Source organism: Lepidochelys kempii, chromosome 2, assembly GCF_965140285.1.
Source record: "Lepidochelys kempii isolate rLepKem1 chromosome 2, rLepKem1.hap1, whole genome shotgun sequence".
Classification (NCBI taxonomy): Eukaryota; Metazoa; Chordata; order Testudines; family Cheloniidae; genus Lepidochelys; species Lepidochelys kempii.
Genome location: NC_136381.1, coordinates 210,206,288 through 210,225,107, shown reverse-complemented (window position 1 = coordinate 210,225,107; position 18,820 = coordinate 210,206,288). Strand labels below are relative to the sequence as shown.

General features: G+C 43.8%; 1 protein-coding gene across 2 annotated transcripts in view; it reads right to left on the bottom strand.

Annotated features, from left to right (window-relative positions):
* IGF2BP3 (insulin like growth factor 2 mRNA binding protein 3) overlaps positions 1–18,820 on the bottom strand; it is a 167,596-nt gene that overhangs the window by 10,249 nt on the left and 138,527 nt on the right. For both annotated transcript variants that reach the window (XM_073333722.2, XM_073333723.2), the window contains 2 exons: positions 6,140–6,259; positions 1,178–1,252 (listed from right to left, as the gene is read on the bottom strand). In XM_073333722.2, the coding sequence (XP_073189823.1) occupies positions 1,178–1,252; positions 6,140–6,259 (195 nt within the window). The remainder of the gene's footprint in view (positions 1–1,177; positions 1,253–6,139; positions 6,260–18,820) is intronic.

The window sequence follows — 18,820 nt, the reverse complement described above, 5'->3', positions numbered from 1 at the left end:
ACTATTTACTATATATTTGCAGATTGAAGAATAAAGGAAGACAAAGTGCTGGACACTGGAGGTTCTGACCCAGGCGACACGGTGGAAAGAAGGAACTGGAACAGGGGTCAGTCCATTCTACCCCTTATCTCCTTGATTGTAGGCACAAAGGAAAGGAGGACACGTGCATGGACCAACAATCACTGCTTTCAAGAATTTTCCAACTCCAAGCGCATACAGTGCGTGCATGCCCACAGTGGAATATACAGAGGGACTAACACTCAAGGACAAGCATGGCTGTAAACCCATGTGAGCAAGACGGCACTGCAATGATGTGAAGTTGTGAGTGACTTTTCCGACTGCTACAGGCCTTACCTGCAAAGCAATCAGGCTGCTATATGACAGAGTGACCTATTTCAGCCTTTGATCCACTCTTACCTCGTGTTCTCCAACTGAAATTAACTTGGTATCTGCACTTATATCGTACTCACCTGTTACCCTTGCTCAAGCGGAAGGCAGCTCAACCATTTGATATGTTTAACAGAGGCAAATGATAGTTGGGGCATCCTAGCGTAATTTTAAATACAATCAGAATCATTCCACTCATCCGAAAAGCTGCCCAAAAAGGCATTTCTATCTAGAAATAATTAGTAACCTGCCATTATGGGTGTCATATGGTTATTTTTTCTTGTGTGCAATTATTATAAGGTCAAATTCTGATCACAATGAAATGATGCAAAACTTCCACTAACTTTAAGGGCTGTGGCCCTTAATATGTTTCTTTACCCACATGGTTCATGACTTTTCTTTTGGCAGGACGGGGCAGGGGGGGAGAAAATACAGGAATGATTTGACCAACATGTTTATTAGAGAGACATGGTGGAAGAGATATCTTTTATTGGATCAATTTCTGTTGGTGAGAGAGACAAGCTTTCAAGACGCACAGGGTTCTGTGTAGCTAGAGATCTCTCTCTCTCTCTCACCAAAAGAAGTTGGTTCAATAAAAGATATTACTTCACCCACCTTGTCCTGCTAATATCCTGGGATCAACATGGCTACAATTACACTGCATACCAACAATTTATTAAAATTCTGAGTAAAATGGTGCATTCCAGCTAAGTATTTCAGTATGTTTCCTCCTACAGGGCAAAGCCCACTACAAATTGACAAATGGGATGGAAGTTTTCATACACAGTACCTTGAATTGAGCCTCCGGAGGTCCGGTGATGATAACCATTCTGAGCTTGGCATCTGGTCCTTCAGCAGGAGCTATCTGGAACACAAAGTTCAGATTAACACAGCTTCTTAGTTTTGACAGATGCCTAACTGCAAGCTAAGTTTAAGGAAGAACTTTTCCATCTCAGTAAAACTGTTCCATTCTGCCACAAGTGCAAAATCATTCATTATACCAGCAGCATTAAGCTTTGGTCATGCTAGGTTTTTTTGTTTTCTTTAAATGAATGTACTGTTATCGGAAAAAATGGCTAAGTCACAAATTTACTGCTGAAAAATCATGAGCATGAAACAAAAGGATAGCCACTCAAAAAGATCTGTAGCCCATGGTAAAATCTCATAGACAGTGTGTACATAGTATAAAGAGAGAGCTTTCCAGGGAAGGACATGGTTGAACAACCAAGATTTTTAATGTTATTCGCTACCATCAAACACGTCCTAACGAGAGAGAAGGGGGGGGGGGAAACATTTTTCTAACAAACTCTTCCCATTAGCAAGACTTTTCCTTGGAGGATCAGGATAAGGAAGCTCCAACCTATCTAGCTGGTAATATCCAAACAGTCCTCCAGATTGTGAGATACACAGATGTTTTTGTCTTCTGGAAAAAAAATTAAGCTCCACTAGGGCTGAGCCACAGACGCCTACAGAGTCTTCAATAGTTCATTTCATCATAGAATAAGATTTCTGTGAGTGTTGTTCCCAGACTCCAATAGCATTAAATAATTTAACCCAGCTTCTGACATTGTGGATGAATCCTTTGTTTATCACAACTGACATTTCCATTGCTGCAGCTAGTATTTCATAGCCAGTGTTGAACAGGTAATGTATTAAGCAGTACAGGACTTCATCTTTGCCAACAGCCAAGGGACATTTTTCATCTTTAACAGCTGTAGTTTAATTCAAACAAATTACTAGTCATCATGTATCACTTTTACGTAACTGTGGTTAACATAAGAACACCATACTGGATCAGACCAAAAGTCCATCTAGCCCAGTATCCTGTCTTCCCACAGTGGCCAATGCCAGGCACCCCAAAGGCAATGAACAGAACAGGTAATCATCAAGTGATCCATGCTGTGTCACTCATTCCCAGCTTCTGGCAAACAGAGGCTAAGGACACCATCCCTGCCCATCCTGGCTAATAGCCGTTGATGGACCTATCCTCTGTGAATTTAAGTTCTTTTGTGAACCCTTCTGTAGTCTTGGCCTTCACAACATGCTCTGGCAAAGAGTTCCACAGGTTGACTGTGCGTTGTGTGACGAAATACTTCCTTTGGTTTGTTTTAAACCTGCTGCCTATTCATTTCATTTGGTGGCCCCTAGTTCGTGTGTTCTGAGAAGGAGTAAAACCAGTCCTGATTTTACAGACCTCTATCATATCCCCCCTTGTCGTCTCTTTTCCAACCTGAAAAGTGCCCGTCTTATTAATCTCTCCTCAGATAGCAGCTGTTCCATACCCCTAATCATTTTTATTGCCCTTTTCTGAACCTTTTCCAATTCCAGTATAGTTAGCAAAAATTTGGTTAACAATCATTCACACTATATCCTACACTGGAGAATACAACACACACTAGCTATTTACTTTGCACATTAATTCCAGTAATCTAACTAGCTATTTTATAGCTACATACAGGTATAACTGCAGCACGTTTATTAAGCTACCAAAATAGGAAATGCGCCAACAGCAGGAACAGTCAGACCAAATCCTTGCACTTTCATAAAGTATTTAAATGGTGCCAAATTTCAAGGCACCTTTGCAGTTAGCTTACTGAACACAGCTTGAGAAGATAATTTCTGTCCAAGTTAGACTGACATCTTTGAGATTGTTTCCCTTTTGTGCAGACACTTTACATTTTATTTGTACACAGACTCGATATTTCATACCAGGGTATCCTTTTTGCCACTAACCCCTGTATTCAATGTTGGAAAAGTATTTTCTATAAAGTCTGTTTCATTTCTGTTTCATTTTCATTTTTTATTATTTTAATGCTACAATTTTTTTTTTAAACAATTTCTTTGAGGTTGCAGGTCAGAATGGAAGAGTCTAAATCTTAGACTCTTCCCTTTTATCTGTATAGCTGGAGACAAACAGCATTGGGGGCTAGAAAATAGCACTCACTATTAATATTACAGTGCCTGCAGGGGGGGACATTCAAAAGCTTCAATGTTAATTTTGTCTTTCTTATCCTTGAAATGTGTAAGTTGGAGATCTATATACACAAATGTTTTCTCTGACGTTTTAATTTAAAATTTCACAGCATCTATGAAAAACAGACGAATCCCTATACATTCCCTCCAACAGCAACATGTACATTCAAATATATTCTTGAAATCCCATTTTATGGCTGAATATTTTTATTGGATCTATAAACTTCAGCACTGCACAAAAGTAGATATTATACTGATTCAAACATATTTACATGCACACCATCCTGTACATACCTAAAACAGGTCCAGAAAGCCATATACAGAGGGATATCCCAATTCTTGCATACAAAAAATCAGATTTCTAGTTTCGCCATCTAAAAATTACTCGAGTGTTCCTTAAACTCTTAGGTAAGATTGAACAGGTTGTTTCATAATTCAGAACATACTACTTTGCTGAAATATTAGAACAAAGATTTTTAAGAAAAGCGTATGTCAAAAGTACAGGATGTTATTTTTCAGAAGTTTTAAGTGGGGCAATAAATTCAGCCCACTGTTATGGTGTGTGTTTATTTCTACACAAATAAAGAAAAATCTGGGCTCCCTGTAGCACCTCATAACCAAGATTTATGCAGCATGATTTCCGGATTATTTTTAAAAATAGGCAAATTTTCACCGTCTGGTGCAAGCCTCTCTTGCTTCTGAAAACTTAGTGACCTCCCTTCTCTTACCTGACTCCTGCTCCCCAACTCAGGGATGCTCAGTCCCTGCTCTTCCCAAATCTGATGCCTGTTGAAAGAGCACTGCAGAACAAGACAGACCCCTACCTCTCGATGTGTCTCGACCCACTGACTGCATGCACGCACCCCCACAGATTCCACAGCTGCCTGGCCCCCACATCCCTCGTTGCTGGGAAAGTGGTAATAAGTAAATTGAGAACAAGGGAATAACATTTGATTGATTTATGTGACAGAATGAGAATTTGTGGCAAGTGAAGAGCAGGAATCCAGCTGCAACCAATCTTCACTTTAAAACAGATGTACTACCAATAGTTTGGTCAAAATCGCATCCCTACACAAGCCAAGCTGCAACTCTGTGGCTGTAGCAGCTGCCACTAACGCGGTGACATATACGGAAATGAGATGGGGAAAACAGCCAAAGTAATAATGGATCCACCAGCCTCATCCCTCCATGCACTGTGAAATGGGGCCTACGTGAGTCCCTGTAGAGCTGTACTCAAGCAGGAGTTCCACAACTCCTGCACACTCTCCTCAAACTTTGCACTAGGTCTTCCACATTCAGGGCTCTCTGGGTCTAGAGAGAGAGCAAGAGCGCGAGCGAGCCTGCACAGAGTTGTCAGAATTACCTTTGGACAAGAAACTTCCTACAATAAAGGATGAAGCCAGAGTGGAGGCTTGTAAAGTACTCAGACGCATCTATGCTTGTCAACAGAGATTGGAGAGGCAACATTTTCACACAAGGAAACAAAACCACCATGGTCAACACGAGAAATATAATCATTCCTTATTAGAGAATTTCAATGTGCTGTGTGAGAAAAACTCATAAAAAGAGGCTCCTTGCTAATTGTGATCAGCTATACTTCTAATATTGCTCTACAAAAGCACATTACATCATAGAGCCCAGATCGCCCTCCTTCTCGATACATTTTATAATGCATTGAATCAAACTAACTGCTTTATAGACAATGTCCCACATCAACCCCTTTGTTTTTCTTTCTCAGCTCTTCCCCAGTGGGTACCCCACAGGAAGGAATTCCCAAGTGCGCCTTTCTGGTTTCAAAGGGATTTTTTGTATTTGGGTGGTGGCAGCATCTAGCCATCCAAGGTCAGAGAGAAACTGCAACCTTGGGAGTTTAATGTAAGCCTGGAATGGCCAGTATTAATTTTTAGAATCCCTGTGGGCCTCCACTGCTGCACTCCAAGTGCCAGAGTGGGGAATCAGCCTTGACAGCCTTCGTGTCAGCACTGGTGGGAGCCCAAATAGTACCAGCACATTAATTGACAGAGCTGCATTGATGCTAACCCTACAGGTGGGCATGGGTGAGCCAGGATTGTTTTGTCTGAACTAAATCAAGCTTAATCCCTGGATTAGTTCCTCTGGTATATGCACTCGGCCTTGTCTACGTTCAGGGGTCAGCATTTGTGCAGCTAGATACACAGATTGCTGAACTGGGGCTATCCCCTGAGTGCAGACAAGGATCCAGCAGCTTCTGGTTCTTTTAGCTATCATGTCAGTTAAACCCGGTGATAAACAACAGGTTCAGCCACAGGAGCCTAGCATACACAGCACGGATTTTCAACCACCAGTACTTCAGAGTGGAGCCACCAGAACTTAATATCTCAGACTGATCCTTATTGGGCACCCGGAGACAAAGCACAGTAGTGAAAGGTTTTCCTTACTTATTTGTTATTAAAAGAGAAAATTCAGAGGTACTGTTTTTTGCCTTAACAATATGGCAAGAAAGTATTTAACACATCATTAAGGCTTGACTAAAGGCTTTTTCTAAGTTGAGACCACCAGGGTAGCTTTCTTTATAGCTTATATTTCACACCTCAAGAGAGGTTTGAAAACATTAGGATTCTAATTATTTTATCTCTCCAGTATTTAAAGCTTAATTTATAAACAAATATACCATTTATCACATAACTCAATGTGGGGAGTGCAGGGAAGGAGAGAATACAGATTCACTTGAATGTTATTTGTGAAAACTTGCTGCAAGTATCATGTGGAATAGACAGAAATCTTGTCAAGTTAATAGTACCTTAATAGATGCGCCTGCAAAACGAGAAAGTTGTTTGATGTGCTGTCCCTGCTTGCCAATAATGGCTCCTACCGCCAAGGCTGGGATGAACAGATGAACAGTTTCAGACTCGGGCTGTTGCTGTGGAGAAGGAGGAAAGAAATAATATGTCATGAATGTTTTTGAACATTATGAATTGGACTGACAGGAAAGAGGTATGGAGCACACATGCAGGGAAATGAGAGAAATCTTTGATGCCCTGTAAAGTTTAAATGTTTAATGAAGATCATGAAATCCAATCTTACATTAAAGAACAATTCAAGTCCAAGATGATTCTTTCAGTCTTAAAAAAAAAAAAAGTTGTGATTTTAACATTTCCACTTTAAGACCGTAATTGAGAGATTTTTTTTAAAGGGATGTCTCATTTTTGCCTATCATCTCTACTTTCCTGTTTTTCCAGTTTATGACTGGGCAGATTAGATGGTTGCAAGTGTGCAAAACTAAATGGACTGAAGGTTAAATAAGTGAACTATTTCTAGATTTCCTTTTTGTTTAATTTTGAAGGTAAATTACACTGACCTTGACACGTAAATTGCATAACAAGCCTTAGAGTTACATACATTTTACAGCTTCTTTTGCGTAGGAGTGATCTGGAATGATAAATAACCAACTTTAAAACTGCCAATGAGCCCTCGTGTGTAAGATTATGTAACAGTTGGAGTCTTGGCAGTGGTCCCAAAACAGTAAATTAAATGCAAGGTTAAGAGTTTCTAAATTAAATGCAAGGTTAAGAGTTTCTAAAATCACAAGGACCATCCCATCTCACCACAGGATATCAGACATGAGCAACACACCTCAAAGAACAACAGTTATGAAAGGTAGATAAGCATTTTTTCTTCAACTGCTTGCTCATGTTGATTCCATTCTAGGTGACTCACAAGCAGTGTCAATGGAAGTAGGCTCAGAGTTCACGGTCTTTCAGCTTGCAGCACTGCTCTGCCAAAGCCAGCGTCATCTTGAGCTTGTTGGGTAAGCGCATAATGAGAGAAGAATGTGTGGACAGACGACCAAGTAGCAGCCCTACAGATCTCTTGGATTGCTACCTGTACCAGGAAGGCCGCTGATGATGCTTGTGCCCTAGTCGAGTGTGCCATCACGATTGCTGGCGGAGGCACCTTCACCAGCTCATAACAGTAACGGATGCAGGCTGTAATCCAGGATGAAATCCTCCAAGCAGATAATGGGCGATCTTTCATTTTGTCTGCCACGGCAATGAACAACTCAGATGACTTACAGAATGGCTTTGTTCTATCTAAATAGAAGGCCAGTGCCCTCCTGACATCCAGGGTGTGTAGCCTGTGTTCCTCATCTGATGTATGAGGCTTTGGAAAGAAGATGGGTAAGTATATGTCCTAGCCAATATGAAACTAGGAAATTACCTTGGGCAGAAACGCTGGGTGCGGTCGCAACTGGACTTTATCCTGGAAGAACAATGTATAGGTCTGAAACATCAGAGACCAGGGTCAGCGACGGGGATGGGGCTGAGAAGGGAACTCTCTCCAACACCGACCCTGGATCCACCCACCAATTCAGGGACTTCCAGATATGCTCTGGCACCCTGACTACCTGGTCTAGGTCGTGACTGTTTGGGATGTACACCAAGGCCAGCCACGCTTGCAGAGGCCAAAGATGGAGCCAGGCATGACTGACCATGTGGCCCAAAAACTGCAGGCAGGTGAGAACCATGGTCTGAAAACGCACTTCTGGAAGAAAGGCTCTGGCTCACGTGGGGTCGAGAATTGCCCCATTGAACTCTACTCATTGCACCACCCTTAAGGTGGATTTTTTCTCATTTATTAACAGGCCCAGGTTGCAGAAGGTGGAACACACCAGATCAAGGCTCCTCTGCACTTGTTCCCGAGACCTGCCCTTGATGAGCCAGTCGTCGAGATATGGGAAGACCTGGACCCCTCAATGTCTCACGTAAGCAGCCACTGGTACCATACATTTTGTGAACACCCTCGGGGCCGATGAGAGGCCAAAGGGCAGAATCGAAAATGGCATTCACCCACTATGAAATGAAGGAAAAGCCTGTGACCTTGGAATATGGAGATATGGAAATAAGCATCCTTCAAGTCGAGGGCCGTGTACCTGTCTCCCGGATCCAGGGAAGGGATGACGGAAGCCAGGGACACCATGTGAAACTTCAACTTTCTGAGAGACTTGTTGAGGTGACGCAGATCCAGAATCATAGAATATCAGGGTTGGAAGGGACCCAGGAGATCATCTAGTCCAACCTCCTGCTCAAAGCAGGACCAATCCCCAACTAAATCATCCCAGGCAGGGCTTTGTCAAGCCTGATCTTAAAAACCTCAAAGGAAGGAGATTCCATCACCTCCCTAGGTAACCCATTCCAGTGCTTCACCACCCTCCCTGTGAAAAAGTTTTTCCTAATATCCAACCTAGCACCCACCCCCCCGCAACTTGAGACCATTACTCCTTGTTCTGTCATCTGGTACCATTGAGAATAGTCTAGATCCATCCTCTTTGGAAACCACTTTCAGGTAGTTGAAAGCAGCTATCAAATCCCCCCTCATTCTTCTCTTCTACAGAATAGGTCTGAAGTTCCCTTTTGCTTTCAGGATTAGAAAGTAGCGGGAATAGAACCCCTTTCCTTTCATGTCCCAAGGAACCGCCTCCACGGCCCCCAGACACAGGAGGTTCTCGACCTCTTGAATGAGGAGCTGCTCATGAGAAGGATCCCTGAAGAGGGATTGGAGGGATGGGATGGAGGGGCGGCTGAAAATTGCAGGGTATAGCCCTGAGATACTATGTCCAGCACCCAGCGGTCCAAGGTGACCTGTGACCAGGCCAAATGGTAAGGATGAAGACGGTAGAGGCAAGAACAAGGTGGATCCTGGGAGTTGACTGGGGTGTTGCTTTCGATCACACCTTCAAAATGAGTGCTTCTGGCCCCCAGGATGCTTTGGTGGGCTGGGCTGTGTGGGTGAGTTGGAGGAGGAGGGTGGTAATGACTAAAGCTCATGTCTCTATCCCTTCTCCTTGAAGACCCTTGACGAGGCTGCCAAGCCCTTGGAGGTGGGGCAGATTGCAGCATATGCATACCCAGTGAGCGAAGAGTGGCCTGAGTGGCCTTTTAACCCATGCAGCCTCACATCCATCTGCACTGCAAAGTCCATTCCCATCAAATGGGAGGTTCTGGATCAAGGTCTGCATCTCTTGTGACAGGCTGGAGATCTGAAGCCAAGAGTGGCGCCTCATGACTACCGCCAGAGCGACCACCCTAGCCACTGAGTTCGTTGCAACCCATGCCATTTGGAGAGATCATCTCGCTGCCACGGTACCCTCCTCCACCAGGATGCCAGATTCCTGAGCCAAACCTTGAGGGAGGGACTCCTTGAACTTATGGAGGGAGTTCATAAGTTAAAGTTATACCTGACCAAGAATGCCTGGTGGTTCGCCCCCTGGAATTGCAGGCTGGCTGTTGAATAAATTTTTATCCTGAAAAGGCCCAGTCTTTTGGCCTTTTTATTTTTGGGAGTTGAACTGCTTGTCCTTCTGGCTGGCCGCAGAGATGACCAGCGAGCCTGGATGTGGGTGGGTATAAAGGTACTTGAACCCCTTGGCCAGAACAAAGTACTTCTTTTCGGCCCTTTTGGAGGTAGAAGGGATGGATGATGGGGTTTGCCAGAGGGCCTTGACAATTTTCATTGTCATGGGGGGTGGGGGGGAGGGGGGGATTTTGGGGTGGGTGCTGTCTCCTCTACCCTGACCTCCGAGCGTGCTTCATGCACTGATCCCGGTACCATCAGCTGTAGCTCCGAGGTGCCGGCAGATGAGTGGTGCGAAGGGGGCATCATCATCACCGGCACCAGCTGTGCTGCCAAGGCAGCAGCATGGACATTGACGCGTCCTCAGGTGCCCAACTGCACCGTGGAGTATCGGCAAGGGGCTAAATTGCCCTTCCATGCTGGAGGAATCCCTTACTTGTGACCACGTTGGGGCCGTTGCTGCCTGTGTCTGCCTGCTAACTGTACCTGCCAGAGACCGGTGTTTGGAGGAAGATCAGTGCCGGGGCCGGAGGGGACCAGTATCGTAAGGGGGAGCACTCCCACAGGGCAGGCAATGGAGATCTGTGTCAAGAGGTCAACCAGCAGGAGGGCAAACAGTGCTGGTGGTACAGAGACCAGCGCCTCCCCCTAAGTGATCCGTGTCAAGATGGTGGGGACTGCGAACGTGGTGCCTGCGAAGGTGAGCCCAAGAGGGCCTGGGCTGCGACACTGGAGATCTGTGATGTGCAGACGGAGAGCATGGGCTTGGCTCAGGGGATCAGCAGCGCTCCACTGCCCTCTGGGAGGTCTTAGCAGCTTGCTTGCCCTCGTAGGGAGCCTTTGCTGCCTCCTGCGGCATGTGCGGTGCCAGCGGATCAGGTGAAGGCTTCTGCTCTCTCAGCTCCGGGGAAGCTTGCGAAGGCATCAGTGTTGCCACAAGTCTGGGTCGCCTGCCACTCCTGGCAGTCGGTGGTGGATCCTTTAAGGGGCTATAGGTCCAGACTGGGGAGGCACGTCCACGTGGCTCCCGAGCGGCCAGGTGGCTCGAACTGGATCGTTTGTCCGATGCCCCATGGCCTTTCTTGTCCGGTGCCAGGGAGCTGTGCTTCTTAGTTTTCTTTTTGGGCACTGGCGATGGGGAGCAGCGCCAGGCGGAGCTCAGTGCCGGGGGTGCGCGGTGCAGTAGGCAGTAGGAGTCAAGTCTTGGCGAGACGGCTCGGAAGCCAGATGGAAGGCAGCCTCGATAAGGAGAGTCCTCAAACGAATATCCCGATCTTTCTGAGTCCTGGGTCAAATTTCCCCCCCCAGCTATGACACTTGTCCTTCACATCTGATGCCCCCAAGCACCTGCGGCAGCTGCTGTGGGGGTCACTTACAGCCATAGGCTGGATACCGGGGCATGCCCCACCTGGGGCGAAGTCCCCGCTGGGACTCTAACTTCTAACTACACTTAATTACTTGACACTAACTACTATAAACAACTATTTACAAGGTCCTAAGGCTCAGAGTCAGAAGAGACAAAACTGCTAGCCCTTGCTATGCAAGGAAAGGTGCTCCGACTAACCACAACGGGTGCTAAGAAGGAACTGAGGGGGTGAAGAGACAGCGGTGCCTGATATATGGACGCATGAGTGCGGCACTCAAGGGGGCACCACAGCCAGCCCTGTGGATACCACTAAGGCAAAAATCTCTGACGACCACACACGTGGGCGCACGCACACTTAGAATTGAATCAACATGAGCAAGCACTTGAAGAAAAACATGCTTGTTTCAAGTTTTACTTTTCCATTGTTGATAAAACACAAACCAACTATAATCTGGGGGTGGAGAGGATACACTCCTCTAGGCACAGCTCCAAGGACCAGGTAAAGAGTATAGAAATAGACATATTTAGAATGAAAATAAACTCTGCCAGTTGTTTCCGATAACTATGACACACAACTTAACATGTTTTTCTTCACAGGCACATGGGCAACTGGAATATTAAACTGCTTATTTCAATTTAAATCAGCAGTAAGATAACTACATGTTAAATCACTTAAAGGAAACAGAACTCCCTCTCTCATTGTCACATCAGATCCCGTGAAAGACCTCGTGGTAACGCCACTCACTCATCATTAATCCACTAAGCCTTCCAGTAATTAGAAAAGTAACTTGGAGTCACTGCTGGAGATTAATCTGATCTCATCTTCGGTGAAGATGGGTAGTTCAGAAGCAGTATCAATTTGCTGAAAGAAATCAGCATTTTTAGTCCTATTCCTATTCTCAACCTTTCCAGACTAGTGTACCCCTTTCAGGAGTCTGATTTGTTTTGCATACCCCTGAGTTTCACCTCACTTAAAAATGTCTTGCTTACAAAATCAGATACAAAAATACAAAAAGTGTCACAGCACACTATTTCCAAAAAATTGCTTACTTTCTCATTTTACCATATAATTATAAAATAAATCAATTGTAATATAAATATTATACTCACATTTTCAGTGTATAGTATATAGAGCAGTATAAACAAGTCATTGTCTGTATGAAAGTTTAGTTTTTACTGACTTTGCTAGTTTTTTTATGTAGCCTGTTGTAAAACTATGCAAATATCTAGGTGAGCTAACGTACCCCCGGAAGACCTCTGCGTACCCCTGGTTGAGAACCACTGCTATCAAAGTACTACATAAATTGGACTCAGTTTAGCAGCAATCCTTCCTTTCCAACCCAAGCAGCACACCTCTCATCCTCACTATGTTTCATCTCAGCTACTGCCTTCTCCAATTCTCTGGTTTCTTTGAATACCAACCTGGCCCCACTCCAGTCCATCCAAAATGTCACTGCCAAAATAATCTCTCCCACAAATTAAGTTGTTTCAACAACTCACCTCCAACACTCCTTTGAGTGATTTCATTGGCCCTGCACTGTGCTTCAAATCTAAAGCAACATCAATAAGTTTGCATTTAAGACCCTCCATCATGCAGTCCCTACTTACATCTCTGACCTGATCTCCTAAGCATTTCCCTCACCCTCCCTGCCTTGCCAGTGAAACCAACTTCATTCTCTTCTTTAATAAGTATTTCCATGCCCATCTGGTCACGTTGCCCCTATGTCTGCAACACTATTCCTCCTCCTCAAACTACTTTGGCTAAATCCAATTCACTACTAAAACCTCACTTCTGTCATCTCACTTTTGATAAGTGAAGGATGGGCAACAAAATGAACAAAGGTAAATGAATGATCACGATAATTACATGCCTTACCGAGTAACAGTGTTGTATGTCACTCTTGTCCTGCTTCTCCTCCCTCCTTATTCATATCTGTTTACAACCTTCACTCATCTCATGTTAAATTTAGATTGCAAACTTTTCAAAGTAGGGACCAGTTTACTAGTTTTGTGAGGTGCCCTAGAATATATACGGGTGCTTGAACAGTAATAATAGAATCTAGGGGAGAAGAAAGGAAGACGTCTGTAATGAGTGATGTTCTAATTTATCAGTGTTTTTCAAATTCTACTCTGCAGTTATATAAAAGGCATCTTACCATCAGGTATCGTATTTGAGAGAAGCATTTCTATTTAATTTCTTCTAACCAGTCATTTTTGTTTACAACATAAATAAGTTAAGAAGTTGGTGGTGGTGGGGGGTGGGTGTTGTTTTGTTTGTTTTAAGCACAGATGTCAAAATGATGAGGGTTTTCTTGCTCCCCTGACAAGGTCTGACCATAGTGCAGACAAGTCAGGGGAACATCAGATTCAAATTGAATTTTTACTACTTCCCCACACCAAATATCCTTGTACTGATTGGAAGACTGTCCTCCATTGGAAAAGCATGAGCACATAGTGTGATGACTAAGCCACCCAACATCATTACCTATGCAAATTACTGGAATTCTTAGACAATCTTTCATATTAGGCATTTAATCATCATTCAGTTTCCTCAGTGCCATGCCACTTAGTCATGCTGTTTTTCAGGAACCTCTAGCCCAGAGATGGTATCACAATTAAATTCCTAGTCTTACAAATACACCATGAGAACTACATCCAGTGAAATCATTCTCCACTCTGTGCAGTCTAAGATTCAATGTTCCCTCCCTTCTTAACTAAAAGGCCAGAATAGATTTAGCATAGGTTTTGGCCTACAACAATGCCCCCAATCCTCCAGAGTCCTGCACCAAAAATGGGGGGCATCTACTAAGGTAAAAAGAACAAGCCAAAAAATCCCGACATATCTTTATGTATTTCTATGAAAAGAACAAAAAAAAGAGTTCAATAATTTCCTTTCCAGCTCACCTTTCAAAGAGGGAGCCGTTCCCAGCTTTAGTACAAAGATTCTCAAGGCCACAAAGATGATGTGTTTTTAGGCAAGACTACAGCACTTCTAATCACAGAAAGATCATTGCACAGCGTGCACATGTACACGTACTGGGAAGTCATCGCTCCACAGGGCTCCCAAGCTCTTCAGCAGGAACTAATTAGCTACTCTTCCACACCAGACCTCCAGGAGATATAGCTACCAAGGAAGGACCTTCTCCATCCAAGCATCTTTCGGGTAGGCAGCAAGGAGCTGCTCTAAATGCTGGAGCCACGGCTGAACTTCAGGACCCACGAATAGCTGCACAGATGGAAAGGTTTCTGGGCCCTGGTAGGCTGCTTGTGTCTCAGACTCATAGACTAAGGTCAGAAGGGACCATCATGATCATCTAGTCCAGAGGTTCCCAAACTTTTCTTATTGCGTACCGCCTTCCAGCTATACCAGCTGCCCGCGTACCCCTACCCTTCTCATCACTGATACTTTGTGTCTCCTCCTTAACACTACCTGTCTTCAGCCATCTGCCCATATTTCACTGTTACGTACAGATATAGTTACAGTGTGATGTATAACAATGAAAACAAAAAAAACCTGACTCAGTTCTGAGCTCACTTAGACTGGACAATTGCTTCAAATTACAGAGAAGAATAGTACAAATTACTATTTGCATTAGTTTAAACCGGCAAGTGACCCATGCCCCATGCTACAGAGGAAGGCGGAAAACCCTCAAGGTCTCTGCCAATCTGAACCAAGGGAAAATTCCTTCCCAGCCCCAAATATGGCAATCAGAGAGACTCTCAGCATGTGAGCAAGACCCATCAGCCAGACACCTTGGAAAGAATTCTCTGTAGTAACTGAATTTGTTAGTCTCTAAGGTGCCACAAGTACTCCTTTTCTCAGAGCCATCTAGTGTCCCATCCCCAGCCATTAGAAATAACTGCTGCTAGCAGTCACAGATCGGTTACGTGCCATTGTAGGCAGTCTCATCATACCATCCCCTCTATAAACTTATCAGGTTGACTTGAAGCTAATTAGGTTTTTTTTGCCCCTACTGCTTCCCCTTGGAAGGCTGTTCCAGAACTTCACTCCTCTGATTGTTAGACATCTTCATCTAATTTCAAGCCTAAACTTGTTGATGGCCAGTTAATATCCATTTGTCTTCTGTCCACACTGGAGCTTAACCTAAATAGCTCCTCTCCCTCGCTGGTATTTATCCCTTTGATGTATTTCTAAAGAGCAATTATATCTCCCATCAGCCCTCTTTTGGTTAAGCAAACAAGCCAAGCTCTTTGAGTCTCCTCTCATAAGGTAGGTTTTCTATTCCTCGGATCATCCTAGGAGCCCTTCTCTGCACTTACTTCAGTTTGAGTTTATCTTTCTTGAACTTGGGAGATCAGAAATTGCACACAGTATTCCAGATGAGGTCTCACCAGTGCCTTATATTATGGTACTAATACTTCCCTGTCTCCACTGGAAATGCCTCGTCTGATGCAACCCAGGACTGCATTAGCCTTTTTCACAGCTGCATCACACTAACAGCTCATAGTCATCCTGTGATCAACCAATATACCCAGGTCCTCCTTCTCCTCTGATACGTCCCCAATTTATAACAAAAATTCTTGTTGTTAGTCCCTAAATGCAATTCTTGTTGTCTAGGCCATGCCATACCCCAAGCCACAGATCACTTTGAGGAGAACAGATGTGCTCATGAGACAGAGAAGCGACAAAGGAGGAAAGAAAGGGTACAATACTCCAGCCAACAACTATGTCTCCTCCAAGATTACACCTATCACTTTGGTGGGAAAATCTGCAGGGCAAGAATTGGACTCCCCAGCCACTTAAAAACTCACCAATGAACCCCCTTGGCAGAGATTATCCTCACATCGAGGGATAGCTGAAGAAGACTGGTCTACCAATTCCCCACCTCCACAGAAATATGGATGGGAAGAGGGGTAGTCACTATATTCCCCAAAAATCTAGTAGGGGTAGTAGTGAACCGCCCCCAGGAAGACCTCAAAAGTGAGAAGGCTCTAGGAAGTGTATAACTAGGAACCAGGCAAGACAGAAACTGGAGAACATATTGTGAGACTAGAGAAGGGGGAAAAAAACAAAAGCCACAAGGACTGGTCAGAATCCCTGCAAATATAAGGAGGCAGGACATGGTTCTGATTTGGGATTTTGTCAGATTTGTATATATATGAAATGCAGTTTCATTTCCTCCCTCCTCTTCCAAATGTGCTGCATCAACTATTTGCTGCTGAGGTTACTGAGCTGAGGTTCAACTGTCACACAACTCCCTCAGTCACACGTAGAGCACCAGCAGCCACCCATCTTTGATTAGGAAGCATGAAGTGTTTTTTGCCATTTCTGTTCCTCTTACTAGCTTCAGCATTTCAGTGTTACTCACAACCTTGTTGCGAAACCTCCCAGAGATATTGGTGTGAAGAATTTTTATTTACCAACTTCTCATGGGCTCATATCTCCTCCCAATACTGGTGCAGTCTATTACAACATTCAGGTTATAATTTATATCTCTTTTAAGACCCAATCCTGCAAACACTGAAGTATATGGAATTTTGCCATATTGCCATGGGTAAGGAATTGGACCTTCTCTGCATTCTACCTCTGTTACGTACCTCCACTATATGGTTTATTTACCCTACATGTGCTGCAGCACAGTTACCTTAGGAGGAGGCAACTATTTCAAAATCACCAGGTCACGTTACTCACTCTCAGCGAGGGTCAGTTTTCAGTTGTGAGGGAAATAGTTCAAAACTATTTTAAGACTGCCTGAAACAGTCTCAGCCAATGTGTTTGGCTCCAACCTAGCATACTATTTTTTAAAAATGTACAGAGCAAATCCACTTAATGGAACAGAATCTGTGTGCAATAGGCACTATATTAAAAAGCTCTTCTCTGCATTTCCCCTCCCCCCCCCCATCACAATCACCTCCACTAAGGCAAAGCAGATTTATATTTTTCAGCATAAAGTGACTCACTTGGTCTTCAGAATGCTCTAAACTTCATCAGAAACTGATGAACTGTTTTATTCAATCCCTACCAGACCCAAAACCAAAATTTAAACCACACTTTTTCAATGTGCTTTGAAGAATTACACTGGCCTACAGCTATAGTAAATGCTTTTATTTATTTAGTAATAAAAGTTTGCAGCAAGGGGAAACTAACATTAAGCCAAGCATCCTGGAAGACATTCCAGGAAGAATCAATGCATTAATACAAAATAAGCTTTTGACATTGGTCAAAAAAGTCTGAGTTTATTCCACCCCACCCCCATACCAATATTTAATATTAAAGCCTTCATTGGAAACAAGAGGCTCATTAAGAAAAGCTTATTTAAGATTTTGCTATACAGGCCCAGTGTGCCATACACTGAGTTTTATAACCTCCTTGTAAATACCTCCTAGGTCACCACTTACTATACTAGATAAAGTGATGCAGCCAATGGAGACTAACAAGCTAGAACCCAAGTCAGCTGTTCCCCAGATTTCTAGTTTATATATAACTAATTTATGATTCATCCTCCAATTCTAAAATCATCTGCTAGTATTCTGTAATTTCAGGGTAATAACTGAAGGCATAAAGCTGATTTCAATGCTGAATGCCGCCAAGAAAAAAATTAAAGTAAGAATGCTGTTCACCACTAACTTCAACTGCAGAGAAGCCCCCACCCTGGAGACAAAATCTTAGTGTCCATCCCTACCCGATAGGAGAGTCCAGGAGACGGGGGAAGAATAGGATTCTTAGTAGCACTCATACCTCCCCAAAGCTTGGTAGTATTCCTACTAGAGTGAAGTTGAACTACATTCCAGCATGGCACTGGAGTCTCCTAGATGAGATGTCCTTTGAGACTTCAATGCCTATAAAGGCAACACCTCCCACCACACTGACCCACATATTCCATGTCTGAGACCACCACATGGATGAAAACACCTGGCTCACTCTTAACCCATGTAATATAGAAGTAATGCTTTTAGGAGCAGGGAAACACTCAAGGAGTTATTTGGGATATGAACTTTGCCCTCCATTGAGATAAGCTACTCTCCAATCACTAAGGTGGTACAGAGTCTGCGTGTTTTATTGGATGACCCTTGGGTTCTGGCCACACACGGAACACACCAAGATTAGAGAAGCCTTTTTCCACAATCTAGTTGGCCAGGTTATTGCAATCCATCCAGCCAATGAGCACACAATTCACCTCCAGGTCAGACTATTGTAACTTAACGCCTGGCACTGAAGGACACATTGAGACCTACTCAAATACTATACAGCAGTTTTAAGAAAAAGGGCAAATCACACCAGTGTTCTACTCACTCCACTGCCTCAGTTTGACTCCAGATATTGGCCCTAAGCTTTAAAGCCATTAATGGACAAGAGCCTGATTATCTTAAGAAGCATCCTCTATTGCTGCAAACCACCAATAGACTTGTGCCCATCAGGAATGCTGCTAATAGAGCCCAGAGTGTAATTCTCAGAAGCAGAGGAGGAATAGTCACACAATCATAGAAATGTAGAGGTAGGCCCCCCATGCTGAGGCAGGGCTGAATAAACCTAGACCATCCCTGATAGCTGTTTGTCTAACCTGTTCTTAAGCTCCAATGATGGGAATTCCACACCTCCTTTGATAACCTATCCCTGTACTTAACCACTCTTCAAGTTGGACAATTTTTCCTAACATCTAACCCTAAATCTTCCTTGCTGCAGATTACTTCTTGCCCTATCTTCAGTGGACATGGAGAATGACCGATCATTATCCTCTTGAGAGGAGCCCTGAAGTCCCCTCTCAGTCTTCTTTTCTGAATATTAAGACATGCATAGGTCAG